The sequence below is a fragment of the Lissotriton helveticus genome, chromosome 8, assembly GCF_964261635.1.
Source record: "Lissotriton helveticus chromosome 8, aLisHel1.1, whole genome shotgun sequence".
NCBI lineage: Eukaryota > Metazoa > Chordata > Amphibia > Caudata > Salamandridae > Lissotriton > Lissotriton helveticus.
In genome coordinates this window covers 149,966,237-149,981,422 of record NC_136069.1, presented here as the reverse complement: position 1 = coordinate 149,981,422, position 15,186 = coordinate 149,966,237, and the positions used below count along the sequence as shown (strand labels likewise).

The 15,186-nt window shown below is 45.3% G+C and overlaps 1 protein-coding gene across 4 annotated transcripts in view; it reads left to right on the top strand.

The window, feature by feature from the left end:
* Positions 1-15,186, top strand: part of ACP6 (acid phosphatase 6, lysophosphatidic) — a 126,507-nt gene that overhangs the window by 20,331 nt on the left and 90,990 nt on the right. For all 4 annotated transcript variants that reach the window (XM_078656773.1, XM_078656776.1, XM_078656775.1 and 1 more), the window contains exons 3-4: positions 11,313-11,441; positions 11,536-11,666. In XM_078656773.1, coding sequence (XP_078512899.1) covers positions 11,313-11,441; positions 11,536-11,666 — 260 coding nt within the window. The remainder of the gene's footprint in view (positions 1-11,312; positions 11,442-11,535; positions 11,667-15,186) is intronic.

Here is a 15,186-nt window from a genome sequence, read left to right as displayed (position 1 = left end):
ACCGAACCTGCGCCTTAGTGCGCTGTGTATGCAGGCGCGCAAGTATCAGCGCGTAAAGTTCAGAAATGAGTCTGCGGTTGTCCCTCTTACAGACCACCCAGCGCTCGAAGCTTCGTCATGGGGTGGGACATGTAGCCACGTTGGAGGGTAGCGTGACCCAATGAGGGATTTGTGAGTAAGGGAAGGCATCCGACTCGAGCAAATCAAAGTATTCTCGATGGAGAGAGGAGAACGGAATCAGCCCCTCCAGATTGAAGAGGTGGCCCACCCTCTTACAGCCCTGTTCTCTCCAGCGTTGGAAGACCGGCGAGGCTGCATCCCGGGGGGAACTCCGGGTTATCTACAATAGGCGTCAAGGGGGTCGGGAAGGTAGTCCAGCCTCGCCTGCGCGCTAGCCGATCCCAGGCGTCCAGCGTCGGGGAGGTGACCGGCGATGAATATAGACCCCACGCCCTGTGTTTACGTGGGAGCCATAGTTCGCGCCAAATATTGCAGCCAGCTACCATCTGGTCCATAAATAGCCAATGTTTGCTGGAAAGCGGTCTGTTCCACTCAAGGATGTAACGCAGACAGGATGCTTGATAGTAAGCCTCTATGCAGGGTAAGCCCAGGCCTCCCTCGGCTCGAGGAGTCGTAGCCCGCGCGAATGCCACCCGTGGGCGCTTGGGATTCCACAAAAATGTGGTAAGCAGCCTTTGCAATTTCTTCAATATCCCTGGTGGGGGGCGCAGGGGCAACATCTGAAAGCGGTAGAGGATGCGTGGGAGGATTGTCATTTTTATCGCCGCAAGTCGACCGAACCAAGCCAACTGCAAACGTGACCAGTCCGAGACAGATTTGGCCGTTGCTCTCTTCACTTTAAATATCAGAATAGCGAACAGAGCCACTGTTTGTGACCTCTGGGGGCTGCCTTAGTCGCTGGGTCTGCTTTCCTGGCCAGTACATTTATTGACCTGGAAAGTAGACCCTGTGCTGTATAGAGTCATATAAACTGTACAGGTGGCTTGAAACATAATTTGTTTATGTACTGATAACCAGTGTAGTTGGTTCAGAAAAGTTGAGACCCTATGAAACTTGAATTTGCTGCAACTTCTGAGTGTCTTTTTGTTTATTTATATTGAATTACAGAAGCCAATTAAAGAGAGGATGACAGTGTTGGCAATACTGCTCCTCTAAGGAAAAGTAAGAAATGAAAAAGAAATTCAAGTACAAATGTGGAAGAGGCATGACTTAAGTGTGATAAAAACTATGTTAGTGTTAAACTGGACCCCCTATTGCGGGGCAATTGAACTGGGGGATGGGTCCTTTGCATCCCAGGCATTGATTTTTATTTGCCGTTACCAAATGTTCAGTTTTTGATAGCTACAGTCTTCGAGAAATATTTCCCATCCAGCACTTCATGGTCTCTAAAGTCCTAGGTTAGTCTAAGGCTGACCACTATTTGAGTGAGGTCTGCATGCATATATGTGTTAATCCCCCAGAAGTGTGTACGTAGAGGTTTAGGATACAGATTAAAAAGGAGCCAGGATAAAGAGAATCCTATTTGCCTTAGCTACACTGCTGTCCTCAGCAAGCTCCAGCCAAACCGCTCGTGTAGCAACGCAGGCTTCTAATCACTGGTTCATTATAATTCCACCGCTGGCATAAAATGAACTCCTTTTCATGCAGACCATAGCCGCATCACTTGATCCTTTTCTGACCCTTATGTCCGCTCGCTTCTTCGGATATTGTGACTCTCCCAAAGTGATAGGCTACTCACAGTTTCATCTGTTGTCCATTTTCCTCTTCACCAATATTGCATAAAAAGACTAGAGGCCCGAAATGATAAAGGTTCCAAAACAGGAAGACCTATTTATTTATTTATTTATTTATTTATGTATGCAATTTTTAAAGCGCTGCAATTACCCTAGGGTGTCTCGGCGCTAAGGGCTAAGAGCTGATACCAGTAGTTAGATCTCTAAGACAAAGATTAAAAAGATTCGATTAGTCGTAACGTTGAGAGAACAGCCATGTCTTTAGCTGCTTTCTGAAAATGATCAGGGATGGACTGGATTTTATGTTAAAAGGAAGGGAGTTCCATAGTTTTGCAGCTGCTATGGTAAAACATCTGTCTCCCCAGTTAACTTTCCTTGTTCTGGGTATCTGAAGCAGATGAGCCGTGTTAGAACGAAGCGTTCTGGGGGTAGCCAAAGGCTTAAGAGAGCTTCTGAGGAATTTAGGTCCCATGTTGTTTATTGCCTTGTAGACAATACACATGCCACAGCAATAGGTTACCCCAGTATTGGAACTTTCATAGATTCCCATGCTTTTGTATCATTCCCCGTCGTCGGAAATGGAGTCTTGGTAACTAAAATAACACAGCAGTAGGTACAAAAGAGAAAGAGAAAAGGCCTAGGCCTCATTCCCTTTTTGTAGCATATCACTGTCTTTGTGTAAAAGAGACCAAACTTTGGCATCAGCCAATCTGAAGAGCCTCACCCCTTAGGACCCTCCTGAAGGAACCTCAGAGGCTCAGATTTTCTACCACACGTTGTGCTTAGGGAGTCTCCTTTGAGCTCTGCTCATTCTACTCTTCAGGAGTTTGTCTCTTCAAGATTTTTCTCCAGATTTTTCTTCAGATGGTCTGTTGATCCTTCCAGGATGTCTGACAAGGAAAAGAAGAAGGCCCTTTTCAAGCCATGTTCCACCTGTGGCAAGAAAAGACTTTTCATTGAGGATAAGCATAAGGATTTCATCTACTGCCTCTATCCTGATCACAAAGCTGCGGACTGTAAGATTTGCTGCACCTTTTCAACCAAGACCCTCCGGGACCGTGAGGGTAGGCTTCTGACTTTGCTCCAGAAGTTGAACTCCAGTAAGGATACTGTCTCCAGTGACAGTGAGGACTCTGCTTCTGCGTCTTCAACAAGAAAGTCAGTGAAAAGGGGTAGGGGTTCCCCTTCTCCTTCTAAGGCCTCAAAAAAGACCCCCAGAGAGTCTGAGAGCCAGGGTCCAGGCGAATCTCCTCACCATGGTGAAAAGGAGAGGGTAGGACCATCTACGCCTTCTAAGGGTCTGAAGACTGATCCAGCCTTCAAGAAACCCTCTTCCCAATCTTCTGACAGAAGTTCCAAGTTTTCGACGAAGAAATCGAAGCTGAAACTGAATCTGGTTTCATCGACGGGACAATCGACGACGGCAGGATCGTCGACAAGGATGGATTCGTCGACGGCAGCTAGATCAGCGTCGACGAGGGACTCTCCAACGATGGCATCGTCGACGATGTCGACGACTGTGTAGACTACGAGGAGTTCGTCGACGGTGGCGACGACAACAGTGTCGTCGACGAGGGCCTCGACGACCGCAACATTGACAGCTGGGATGTCGACAGTCTCCTCGTCGACGGCATCGACGACGCCCATCCCGTCGTCGAGTGTTCTTGTGTCGACAAAGCATATTCCGTTGACTAAGCCGATGACTGCTGCATTCTCAATTCCATCGTTGACGGGACCGTCGACGATTTTGGCTTCGGAAAAGAGAATTACTATTTCCATTACCAGAATTACGCCGGACATGACATCTCCCAGGAGGGTAACCCCCTTGCCTCCAGCTCTGCTGTTTGATGAGGATGAGTCCGAAGGGGATGATCAGGACTCGTATGGCTATGCTGACAGCCCCTCTCAACTTCTGGTCAAATGCCAGGAGACTGACTCGGAAGGAGGATATGACCAGGAGGAAGGTTATCAACATCAAGCTGCCTAACCTCAACAATATTCTGGTCAAGAGATGGTTACGGTACCATCTTCTTCTTTCCTGCAGGACCTGCTCAAAATGCTGCAAGATTACAAGTCTGCAGGGCCTGCTCCGGCCTGCTCCGGCTCCAGTTGCGCATGACTTGCCTGTCCCGGCGCCAGCCTCAGCGGCTGTTCCTGGATTACCAGTTCAGGTGTCTCTTCAGCCACAGGCATCAACTCCACGGGAGCCTTCCAGACCAGCAGAAACTCATGATTTTTCCTCGGATGAATATCATGATTCGGAGAATGGAGCTGATCAGGCCTCTGAGTGGGATGAATATGTCATTACGGACCCTCCATCTCCGTGTCCGGATCCGGTGGATTCTCCGCCCGCAGATATAGGAGGTTTTCATCAGCTGATGGAAAGAGCGACTGGCAGGTTCAAGCTAACAATGCCTGTGGTGGCCTCCGAGTGTTTCTTGTACGATTTCAAGGAACCTTACAGGAAGACGACCAGGTCCATACCAATAGTACAGCATCTCTGGGACGAAGGCCTTAAGGCTATGAAAAATCCAGCGACGGTGGTCCCTGTGATACCGTGTCTAGATAAAAAGTACAAAGCGCCTGATGATGGTCCAGCTGCCTTGACAGGCCACCCAATACCTGACTCAGTGATTTCCCAAGCGGCGTAGAGAAATTCCCGCAACCCCTCTGCTCCTTTAACAACTCCTCCGGACAAGGAGGGAAGGAGATTGGACAATGCCAGGAAAAGATTCTCGTAGATGGCGAGTCTTCTGGTGCGGGCAGCTAATGCCCTAGCTATATTGGGCAGATACGACCGCCAACTTTGGTGTGATGTCGCACCGTTCCTGGACCAGCTTCTGCCAGAATCAAAAGCAGAAGCAAGAAAGGTCTTGCAAGAGGGGGAGGCGACATCAATGGAGGTCATTGACTGCGCCATTTACATTGCCACGATGGCGTTTCATTTTTTGGCAGGAGCGGCGGTCCTTCGTCGCCAGGGGTGGCTGAAAGCGACCTGGTTTCGAATAAGATCCTGGATCTTCCATTTGATGGAGAGGCACTGTTCGGGAAATTGATAGACGACACTCTCCAAGACATCAAAAAGGACACTGAGACTGCAAGATCCTTGGGTACGCTCCAGTACCGCAAAACTCATTTTAAAGGGTCCAGGGGCAAGAGTACAAACTACAGAGGATCTTACCAACAGCAAAGATACTCGTCCTACGGATCAAGTTCTCACAAGTACCGCCAGCCTTACCAACAAAGGCAGGGCCAAACGTTCAATTATTCCAGGCCTAACAACAGAGGAAAGCAGGCTCGCCATGGACGTGATGCGTCCAAGTGCCAATAGCGGCCTCCTGGCTCTTCCTACTGGACCCTCCTCCAAGAAGTCATCAGTTTGAGGCAGGGTATCCAAATACCTTCAGAATTGGTCCTGGATAACATCGGACCGTTGGGTGCTCAACATCATTCGAAAGGGCCATACTTTAGAATTCACTCAAATCCCACCACCCAAGCCCCCTGCCACCATTCCATCAAAACACCTACGTCTTCTGCGGCTCGAAGTCATCAGATGCTCCTCAAGGGGGCCATAGAGCCGGTTCCCTCTGACCAAAAAGGACAGGGATTCTACTCCAGGTTCTTCCTGGTAAGGAAGACGTTAGAGAAATGGTGCCCCATTTTTTATCTCAGGGAGCTCAACACCTATCTCATCTCCCTGTCTTTCCGAATGGTTTCTCTTCAAGACATCCTGAGGCTGATCAATCCGGGGGATTTCATGGCCACGCTCGATCTCGAGGATGCATACTTTCATGTACCGATTCACCCAGCACACAGAAGGTTTCTACGCCTTACAGTAGCCAAGAGCCACTTTCAATTCAGGGTCTTACCCTTCGGACATCGCTCTGCCCCAAGGATTTTCACAAAGGTGCTGGCGCCAGTAGAGGCATTCCTGCGAAGAAATCAGTTTCAAGTCTTCCCTTACCTGGACGACTGGTTGCTGAAGGCTCCGTCCAGGGAAGCAGTGCGGGACGCTGTTCAGGCTTGTACAAACCTGTTTCAGAATCTGGGACTCACGTTAAACCAGGACAAATCACCTCTGGTCCCATCCAGGAAGGCTTGTTTCCTGGGAGCCATCCTGGACTCAAAACTCTCAAAAGCTTTTCCAACCATAGAAAGGCGGGAAAAGCTGCAAACCAACGCTCTGGACTTACGAGGTATCTTTCAGTATGCGGCTACAAATCTCTGATGGGCGTAATTTCGTCATGCATACCCCTGATTCCTCACTGCAGACTGCGAATGCGTCCTCTTCAGGAACAACTGGACATTCAATGGAAACAGGTTCACGGATCATTCGACGACAGGGTGACCGTCACTCCGACAATGAAAAGAGCGGTCCTGTGGTGGACGGACCAGAGAAACTTGTCCCAAGGTCTATCCTTCATAGGTGATCCGTCTCCTCAAGTAGTGACAACGGATGCGTCATTGGATAGTTGGGGAGCGGTGATGCAAGACCTGCATGTCAGTGGCCATTGGTCTCCTCACGATTGTCGGCTCCATATCAATCTACTGGAGCTCAGAGCGATAAAACTAGCTCTACAAGCCTTTCTCCCTCGCCTAAGAGGTTCACGAGTTCTCATCAGGACGGACTACACCACGGCCATGCATTACTTGAACAAAGGAGGAGGAACCAGGTCTCTCCTGTTGTCGCAGGAAGCTCAGGAGATCTGAGAATGGGCTATCCTTCACGGGATGTCACTGCAGGCAGAACACTTGCCAGGAGTTCTAAACGAGAATGCCGACAGACTGAGCAGGCTATCTTCAGTCAGTCATGAGTGGGAACTAAACCAACAAGTTCTAGAAGAAGTATTCCGCCAGTGGGGCAAACCGGCGATAGATCTTTTTGCCACGCCGACCAACAAGAAATGCCGGTCTTAAGCAAGCAGGATTCACCACCGAGGATCATTGGGGAATGCACTTTCGATAGCCTGGTCAAGGACATTGTTTACGCCTTCCCCCTCCATGCCACTGATCCCGAGGCGTATCAGGAAGATCAAGGTGGAACCATGCAGGATGATCCTGATAGCTCCTGCTTGGCCGAGACAGTTCTGGTACACAAAACTCCATCTGTTGTCGCTAGTTCCTCCTCTTCCCTTGAGGACTATTCCAGACCTTCTTTCAATGTCCGAAGGACAAATTTGGCATCCGGATCCACAGTCATTACACCTGACAGCATGGCTCCTGAGCAGCGAGAATTTATGAATCTCCCCATCTCGAACGAAATTAAAGAAGCCCTCTCCCAACCGAGGGCTCCTTCCACGAACAGAACACATCGCCTTAAATGGAAGAGATTTTGTATTTGGTGCACGAGGAAGAAAACTGACCCCTTTTCTTCAAAACCTCATCAGCCTCTGCCTTATCTCTTATCCTTGGCTAAGTCTGGGCTGGCCCATTCATCTATAAAAGTACACTTGGCAGCAATTTCAAGGTGCAGACGGTCTGAGTCTGGACCTTCGTTGTGGTCTTCCAGAATTGTTAAACAATTTTTAAAAGGCTTGTTTAGAGTCTAACCACCAGTGAGGCCTCCGCCTCCTACTTGGCACCTAAATCTCGTCCTCACTCAACTCATGAAATGCCCGTTTGAACTAATTCATTGATCAGACATGAAGTTCCTGTACTGGAAGTTGGCTATCCTTCTTGCCCTCACATCGGCAAGGCGTATTGGGGAGTTGTAGGCTCTCACAATCCAGGAGCCTTTTCTACAGTTCAAAAGCAACACAGTCATCTTGAAAACTAACCCAAAGTACCCTCGGACTTCCACTTGAACGAGCCGGTTATTCTTAAGGCTTTCTTTCCTCACCCTGCTACACCAGCGAAGAGATCGCTACATTCTCTGGATGTGCAGCGATGTTTGAAATTCTATTTGGATCGCACCAAGGGAAAATCCTCCCAATTGTTTGTTGCTTTTGGTGGTCCGAGCAAGGGTCTCCCTCTGTCGAAGCAGGGGATTGCAAGATGGATTACCTGTGCCATCCTACATTGCCATTCTGCAGCAGGTAAACTACTGACTGGCAGGGTTCGAGCACATTCCACAAGATCAGTGGCGTCTTCAACAGCCCTCTTCGCGGGGGTACATATTAAGGACATTTGCAGAGCTGCTACCTAGAGCAGTGTCCACACCTTTACTAAGCATTACTGCTTGGACTCCTTGCAACAAGAAAATACGGCAGTGGGCCAGGCAGTCCAGAGGAACCTCTTCCACTAATTGGTGAGCTTTCCTTTCTATCCCACCTTCCGTAATTTGGCACATTTTGTATCTTTGTCATGTTGGCTATTGCAATGTATAGTATGACACAAAATGTGTTTTCTTATTGCTAACTGCTTGCTACTCTGATACAAAAGCATGGGAATCTATGGAAGTTCCAATACTGGGGTAAGAAAACAAGTTACTTACCTGTAACTTTAGTTCCCCAGTATTGGTAACTTTCATAGATTCCCATGTGCCCACGCACCTCCCCGGGGAAAGCTCAGCCTTCAGCAGATATGGTGACTGTGACACAACGGCTACGAAAATCTGAGGCTCTGAGGTTCCTTCAGGAGGGTTCTGAGGGGTGAGGCTCTTCTGATTGGCTGATGCCAAAGTTTGGTCTCTTTTACTCAAAGAGGGTGATATGCTACAAAAGGGAATGAGGCCTAGGCCTTTTTTCTTTCTCTTTTGTACCTACTGCTGTGTTATTTTAGTTACCGAGACACCCATTCCGACGACGGGGAATGATACAAAAGCATGGTAATCTATGAAAGTTACCAATACTGGGGAACTAAAGTTACAGGTAAGTTACTTGTTTTCTTCTCCGGGGCTTCTAATCGTACGAGGTTTCACCCATGAGCCAAAATCATCACTCTATGAAAGCACATGTTGTACCTTGATTCTGGGTGTTTCATGCAGGGTTGTTATGCATACTGAAAATGCCCCGGATCTACTGAGTTGTTCTACTTTATATGGAAATATGAAGCATTTCTCAGAAGTGATTCTTTTGAGAAGTCTCGCGATTGTGGCTTCACTTTGCCCCAGAATGTTAACTTCTGGTGGAAGGAACACTATCTCTAGTAGCATGCTTCTCTGATGCAAAGTCATATATGATATAGTAGAAACTGTAGTGAATGCTGGGGGCTTCTACGTCCCATGCTTTAATCCATGCCTTCACAGGATTCGTTTTTCAATACTTTGGTTAATGTAGTTCAGTCACCAAACAGTGATCTTCAGTAAACCAAAATGCAGGAAATACAGTTTGTCATATTATTTATTCACAATTCTTTAAAAACTTGAAAATGGCAACATATATACTACTCCAATATTCGAATTTCATTCTTGGTAGTATAACAACACTTTTCGCTCCTTCATATGGACCAAACCAAAGACCATATATCTTATTAAATTTTGCACATCAATACATTAGTTTGAAGTCAGGACAATGATCTTTATATTTGCGAAACCGTGTTAAAATGTCGACGTTTCGGTCCCCCGTTGGGCTATACAATCCTTGAGACCATCATCAGGACGGACAAGTTGCACATCAGTATCTACAAATAAATACAATCAAGAATAAGGAAAACCTTAAGTTCCCTGCATTAAGAGGTATCGTCTACTTACTTTAAAAACACCAAGTGATCAGAACCCAAACTAATCCCAGAATGCCCCATCGGGACGTGTGTATAAAGTAAGCTAACCAATCACCATACAACTCAACTTAAGAAACTCATATTACCATACACTTCCAGCCGGAAGTTCAGATAATCCACATAACTTTTGAAGCACTGGACACAAGTCATCAATGTCGTTCTGTAAAAACAGAATGGTCTTAAGTTTAGCCCTGCCCTACGTTTAACAGTAGTAAAAGTGAACACACCTCAAATCAATCAATGTACTAGTTCCAATAACCATACTCACAACAATGCTCCACAACAGCGTATAAATCACCTAAAGACAAAAACAGTATGTCTATATGTTAGCTATTGGTAAACCGACGACCAATCAGTTTTATTTATAAACAGATGCGGAAAACTAGCGTAGTGAGGCACTTACTAAAGTAGTTGGAGTCCTCCACGTTCTCAGTTCGTATTCTGCCGGTAGCCATCAGGCGAATTCGCCGAACTGGCTACATGGACCCCTTAAGCTCACTCGACAAAGATCACGTGACGTTAGCTTTCACCATGTCGTCCATCTTGAAATGGGTATTAGACTCTTAATGTCATGTTCAATCTCCACAGTAATATGTTTTATTGGTAAGTTGAGAACATGTAATGGCCACTGAAAGACTTGACCAACTACAAATCCCTCATTCTAACGATTCTTACTACATATTGTAGAAATGGCCGCCGTATTAGAACGGGTTAAAGTTGTATGTAGTAAGTTACTGTAACAATCTGAGACATACCCGATCAATAGCGGAACAGCACATTCAATCCTCTTCACTAACTAGTCAGATATTAAGGCTGTCTAAGGATATAATAACAACCATCAAATGCACAGTCCATATCAGTATAACACATGCTAATGTCCACATATCAGTAAGTAAAAGAGTTACAGTGTAGTCAATGTCTGCCATTCAATAACAGAGTTCAATCCCTGTTCCACTGATTTACATCTCCAGATCCACTTGTTTTCTTTCAAAGTAAGCAGACGATTTACATTATGGTGGCGCTTGGTGCATTTCACTACTTCCAATACAAACCATCTCATATCTTGTGATGTTTGTGACATTTGCTGATAATGTTCGACAAGAGGTGCAGTAAGTGTGTTGCATCTTATGCGAGATTGATGTTGTAACACTCGATTTTTTAACTTCTTGGGTTGTTTTGCCGATATATATCAACATGCAGGGACACTGTATGCAGTAAACCACATTTTTTGTGACAATTTGAATGGTGGTACAATTTTATCTCACTACCATTAAGATTCCAGACTTTCATAGCACTAGTTGTGGCGCATGCAGTGCAGCCACCGCAAGGATAATGCCCTGTAATCGGAGGCAAACCCCACTGTGTCTGTATTGTAGTTGGGGCTGGTTCTTTGTACGCCCGTACTAAATAGTCAGGTAAATTTCGCCCTCTTTTGAAAGCGAAGCGAGGCTTAGCTAGCTGTGGTTCAACTTTTTTTATCAGGTGCCAGTTGTGTTTGATGATTTTTGTTATTTGATTAGATTCTGACCCGAAGGTCATCACACAAGTCAATGGTTGTTTCGATACTGTACCAGATTTGTCTTTTATGTTAAGCAAAGCGTAACGGTCATAGTACCAGGCTCGCTTCATAGCCCTCTTAACAAGCCTATAGGGATATCATCTCATCATCAATTTAGCTTGTAAAGTTCTTGCTTCACGGAAATAATCCTCCCTCTTGGTGCAGTTATGTAATTGATAATACCCAGCCTTGACGGGAATATTGGGTGGCTCTGTTATTTTTAATCCATGCCTGTCATTGATGCTCTGTTACATTGAAGAGACGCGGAAGCTTTTCTGTGCTCATGTTTCTTAGTCAGGTAGGTTCCATTGCTGAGTATATTCTTTTGTTTTTTTTGGCAGGTGGAGTGGACCCCTTCCATATTAGATGCTCCTGAACACACTCAGTTCAAATACATAGTCACAAATTTAACCGGTGGGCCACAGCCTACCTCCAAGCTTGAGGAGCGATACAGGTCAACCACGCTCAAGGTGAGCACAACACAAGCCTTTGTATCGGCAACTTCTTCCATAAAATTGCACCCTTTGTGTACACGTTGTTTTTTGATTTTTGTTTCTTCTCTAGGGTGGTACGTTTCCTGGTCAGCTCACGACTGTTGGAATGATGCAGATGTTTAGGCTTGGTGAAAGGTTGAGACGGACTTATGTTGAGGAACAGAACTTTCTTTCTCCAGTTTTCAAACCTTCAGAGGTGTTGTAAGTTGCATAGTAGTTGTTCTGAGATTTTATTTTTTAATGTTATTGAAGGAACGATGCCTTGTGGTTTTTTGTTTCTTTCTGGACCTGCATGAACTACCAGAAGGAAAGGAGGGCTTTTCATACTGTTTCTTGATGCTTCCACGATGGGTTGTAGCCAAGGGCTTTTGGATTATGCGAAAAGGAGAATAGGGTTACATTAACTATGTATTAATAAAGTACATCTAATGACCAGTATAGGCACCGAGACAAAATAGACCTTTATACTTCAGAAAATAGACCATACACCATTTAAAATGTCATTTACCAACAGCACATTGTGATAACCTAGCTAGGTAGAGTAAAGCAACATGAGGAGGTGAGGGGGAAAGACGAAATAATTGTGAACTTGTATGCAAAATGTCAAAAAGTGGATAAGGTAGAGAAGGAAGACATTTTGAAATAGACCACAGGAATGGAAAAAGTTTTGTTAGCATTGAAGCAGAAACACATGTAGATGACAAACGTTGTGTTGTCCTGCCCATTAGAAGTAGCCAGTTTTACAATGGCCCATGTCATGGAGCAAATTAACGCATGACTTTGCCCTTCCATTTTACCCACTTAGAAAATCACTACAGCACTACAATCTCAAATGGTCTAGTCTCGTATTGGGTTTCCTCCCACCAGGAAACTAGGTGATCTTTCTTACAGCTGATGCTAACAGACTGCCTTGCATGCACCTTCCCTCTTCTGTACATGCTACTCAGTTTGCTGTCATTGGTGATCATCGTTAATTTGTACAAATGCACCTGAAATCCATAGTTTTATGACCTATATTATGTCACCATTTCCTTGGTGAATGGTCCTCTAGCATTTCTTCATTTATTTCAATCTGTAGGAAAAGGATTGTAATTTTGAAAAGCCATTTTACCAGAGGTAGCAGATGACTGATCGTAAATCTGTCAAATTGTTTTCGAAAATTGTTAAGCTATTTTCATTTGAACGGCATTTTTTGATTTGCCTATAACTTTACCTCCCTACTAACCCCCCTACCCCCTGCCCAGACAGTTCTTCACCAAATTTGGCACTTGCTTAGCTTGCTCAGCTAAGACGAGGCATGCCAGATTTTTATATGTTTTGTGCATGGGAGAAAAATGTAAGGGACGGGGTCAAAAAGACACCAGAAATGTTGCTTGTGCCTGCAGTCAAAAGCACAGAATGCATTTACAACCAACATGGCATGACAATAGTGCTTTTATTTGTCTGGTGTACATCCATTCAGAAGATTTTGTGGTATTGACATAAAAAAAAGAAATCGTCATGTTAATGAATTAATGAATGAAAAGACATTTATAGAGCGCATGGCTACCTTGGAGTGTCCCAGAGCGAAGTTAAGTGTATTTGTATGGGATATCCTGGCGCTCTGCGTGTGTCTATCGCTGCATATTCTAGGTTGGTTAATTAAAAAACCTTCAGCTTCTTATGGAATTAAAAAAGATGGAGGCTCTGATGTGAAGGTCGCTCCACGCTTTAGAAGTGATGTAAGAGAACTCCCATCCTTCTGATCCTGGTCCTGTGTATGTGTGAGATGTCTGTTAGTAAGAGTCCTATGTACTGGAGTTGTCTTGGTGGTTGGTGGAAGGAGATGTAATTGTTTATGTAGGTGGGGCCTAGGTGATGTAGTGCCTTGAATATGTGTGTGTGAGGAGTTTGAAATGTGTCTAATGCTGGTTATCCTTTGAAGGGCTAACACCTTTGTATATTTTGGCCATTTTGGTCCATAGTCTAAAAAAACAGCCCTGGAGTGGTGCAGAGTAGAGAACAGTGGCATAGACTTCAGTGGCTTAGAGTAGAGTAATGCAGAGTAGAAGGGCCGTAGAGTGCTGTGGCATATAGTAGAGGTATTCAGAGTAGAGAAGAGCGGCTTAGTCTTGAGTGGTGCAGAGTAGAGTGCAGTTGCCTTGAGTGCCACCATGTAGAGTAGAGTGGTGCGTAGTAAAGTGAAGTGGTGTGGAGTGGTGCAGAGTAGAATCGAGTGGCGTAGAGTGCAGTGGTGTAGAGTTGTGCAGAGTACAGTGACGTAGAGCGCAGTGGCTTTGTAGAGTGGCACATAGAGTGGCGTGGTGCATAGTTAAGTGCTGTGGCCTAGACAAATGTAGTGAAAGGCCTATGCCAGAGCCTCAGTTGAAGTTCTACGGGGTTCTTAATCTCTGAAGAGAAGCCACTTTCATGGGTTTTGCTAATGTTTCCCGAAGGCACTGTAGAAGAAAGCAGCAGAAACAATACTTTACTCTGTAAATGATATTTTGAAGACCAGAAATAATTTTGCAACATTCTTTATTTGGAAGGCACGCAGAACCACAGTCACACTTTACAGCACAAGGAAATGCATATTCTGTGCCTCAACGACATACCTACGTTGTCATAGATGAGATGATTTGCTTACACTTTTTGACAGAAGGTGGGAGGGAAAAGAAGCAACGTGGAAGGGGTGCAGGTTGGAGGGGTTATGGGAGACTGACTGAGAACACATGCACTCATATGTAGTGCTTGAACCCAAAACACAAGTAGCTTTATAAACCGCAGCAGCAGAAGGGCACAAGTACTTGGTCTATGCTCCAGGGGAGGGCCGAGCACAAGAAGAGGACATGACTCACAGATGCCATGACAAATGGGAGTGAAGCAAATGAGAGAGATACTGAAGCTAGTCAATAGTAAGCTATGGGTGGGCTGTAAGCCCACTGTATGTGAACACAATGTCTTGCAGGGGCAGTGCATGCCCTGTCTAGGTGAGACATAAAACAAAATGACATTAATGTCTCAGTGAAACAGAATTTGTAATGCCATACGTTTGGCAAATGTAAGAAAAAGTGTAGGATTGTGAAATTAATTGCTCTGTCATTAATCTCCTGAGATTTCCAGAATAATTAATAGATCTGCAATATTAATGTCGAAACAGTTTCACTCCTCCCGCAGTACCGTAAGGCTCTTGACTCACTGGCATGCTGTTTGTGAACCCCCATCTCCCAAGCTAAGAGAATACCAACTGCCTCTTGTGTGGTAACCACATGCTCATAGCTCCGTTTCTCCCCTTTTAGCTCATGGATTATCTTCCTAAAATTGGATCCTGTTATTGTTTGCTCTGGGAAGCAACCTGAATTTACTTGCATTGGAAATCCATCTTTGGAGGCTGCATGCTGCCTCCATTTCCAATGTTGCTGCTTCTCAGTAGACTAGGACAGATCCACAGCTATAAACCGCGATCTGCTGCTCATTTTATAAATTGCTGTGGTACACCAGCCCCACTAACATGGTCTTGAATGGCAGAAACCGGCCCTGTTTCTTTAGTAAGCTAATAGTGTGATATCTTTTCTTTTTTTAAGTTTCAATTTCACCTGTAGATTACGCTCCCTTCTGGCCACCAGAGAGGCAGGCATGGTTGAGTGTGAAAATGCAAGATGACTGTTAAACACGCTAAATTACATACACATGACACAGTTACAAGCACAGGTATGTGAGTTACTAGAGGGATATTGGCCGT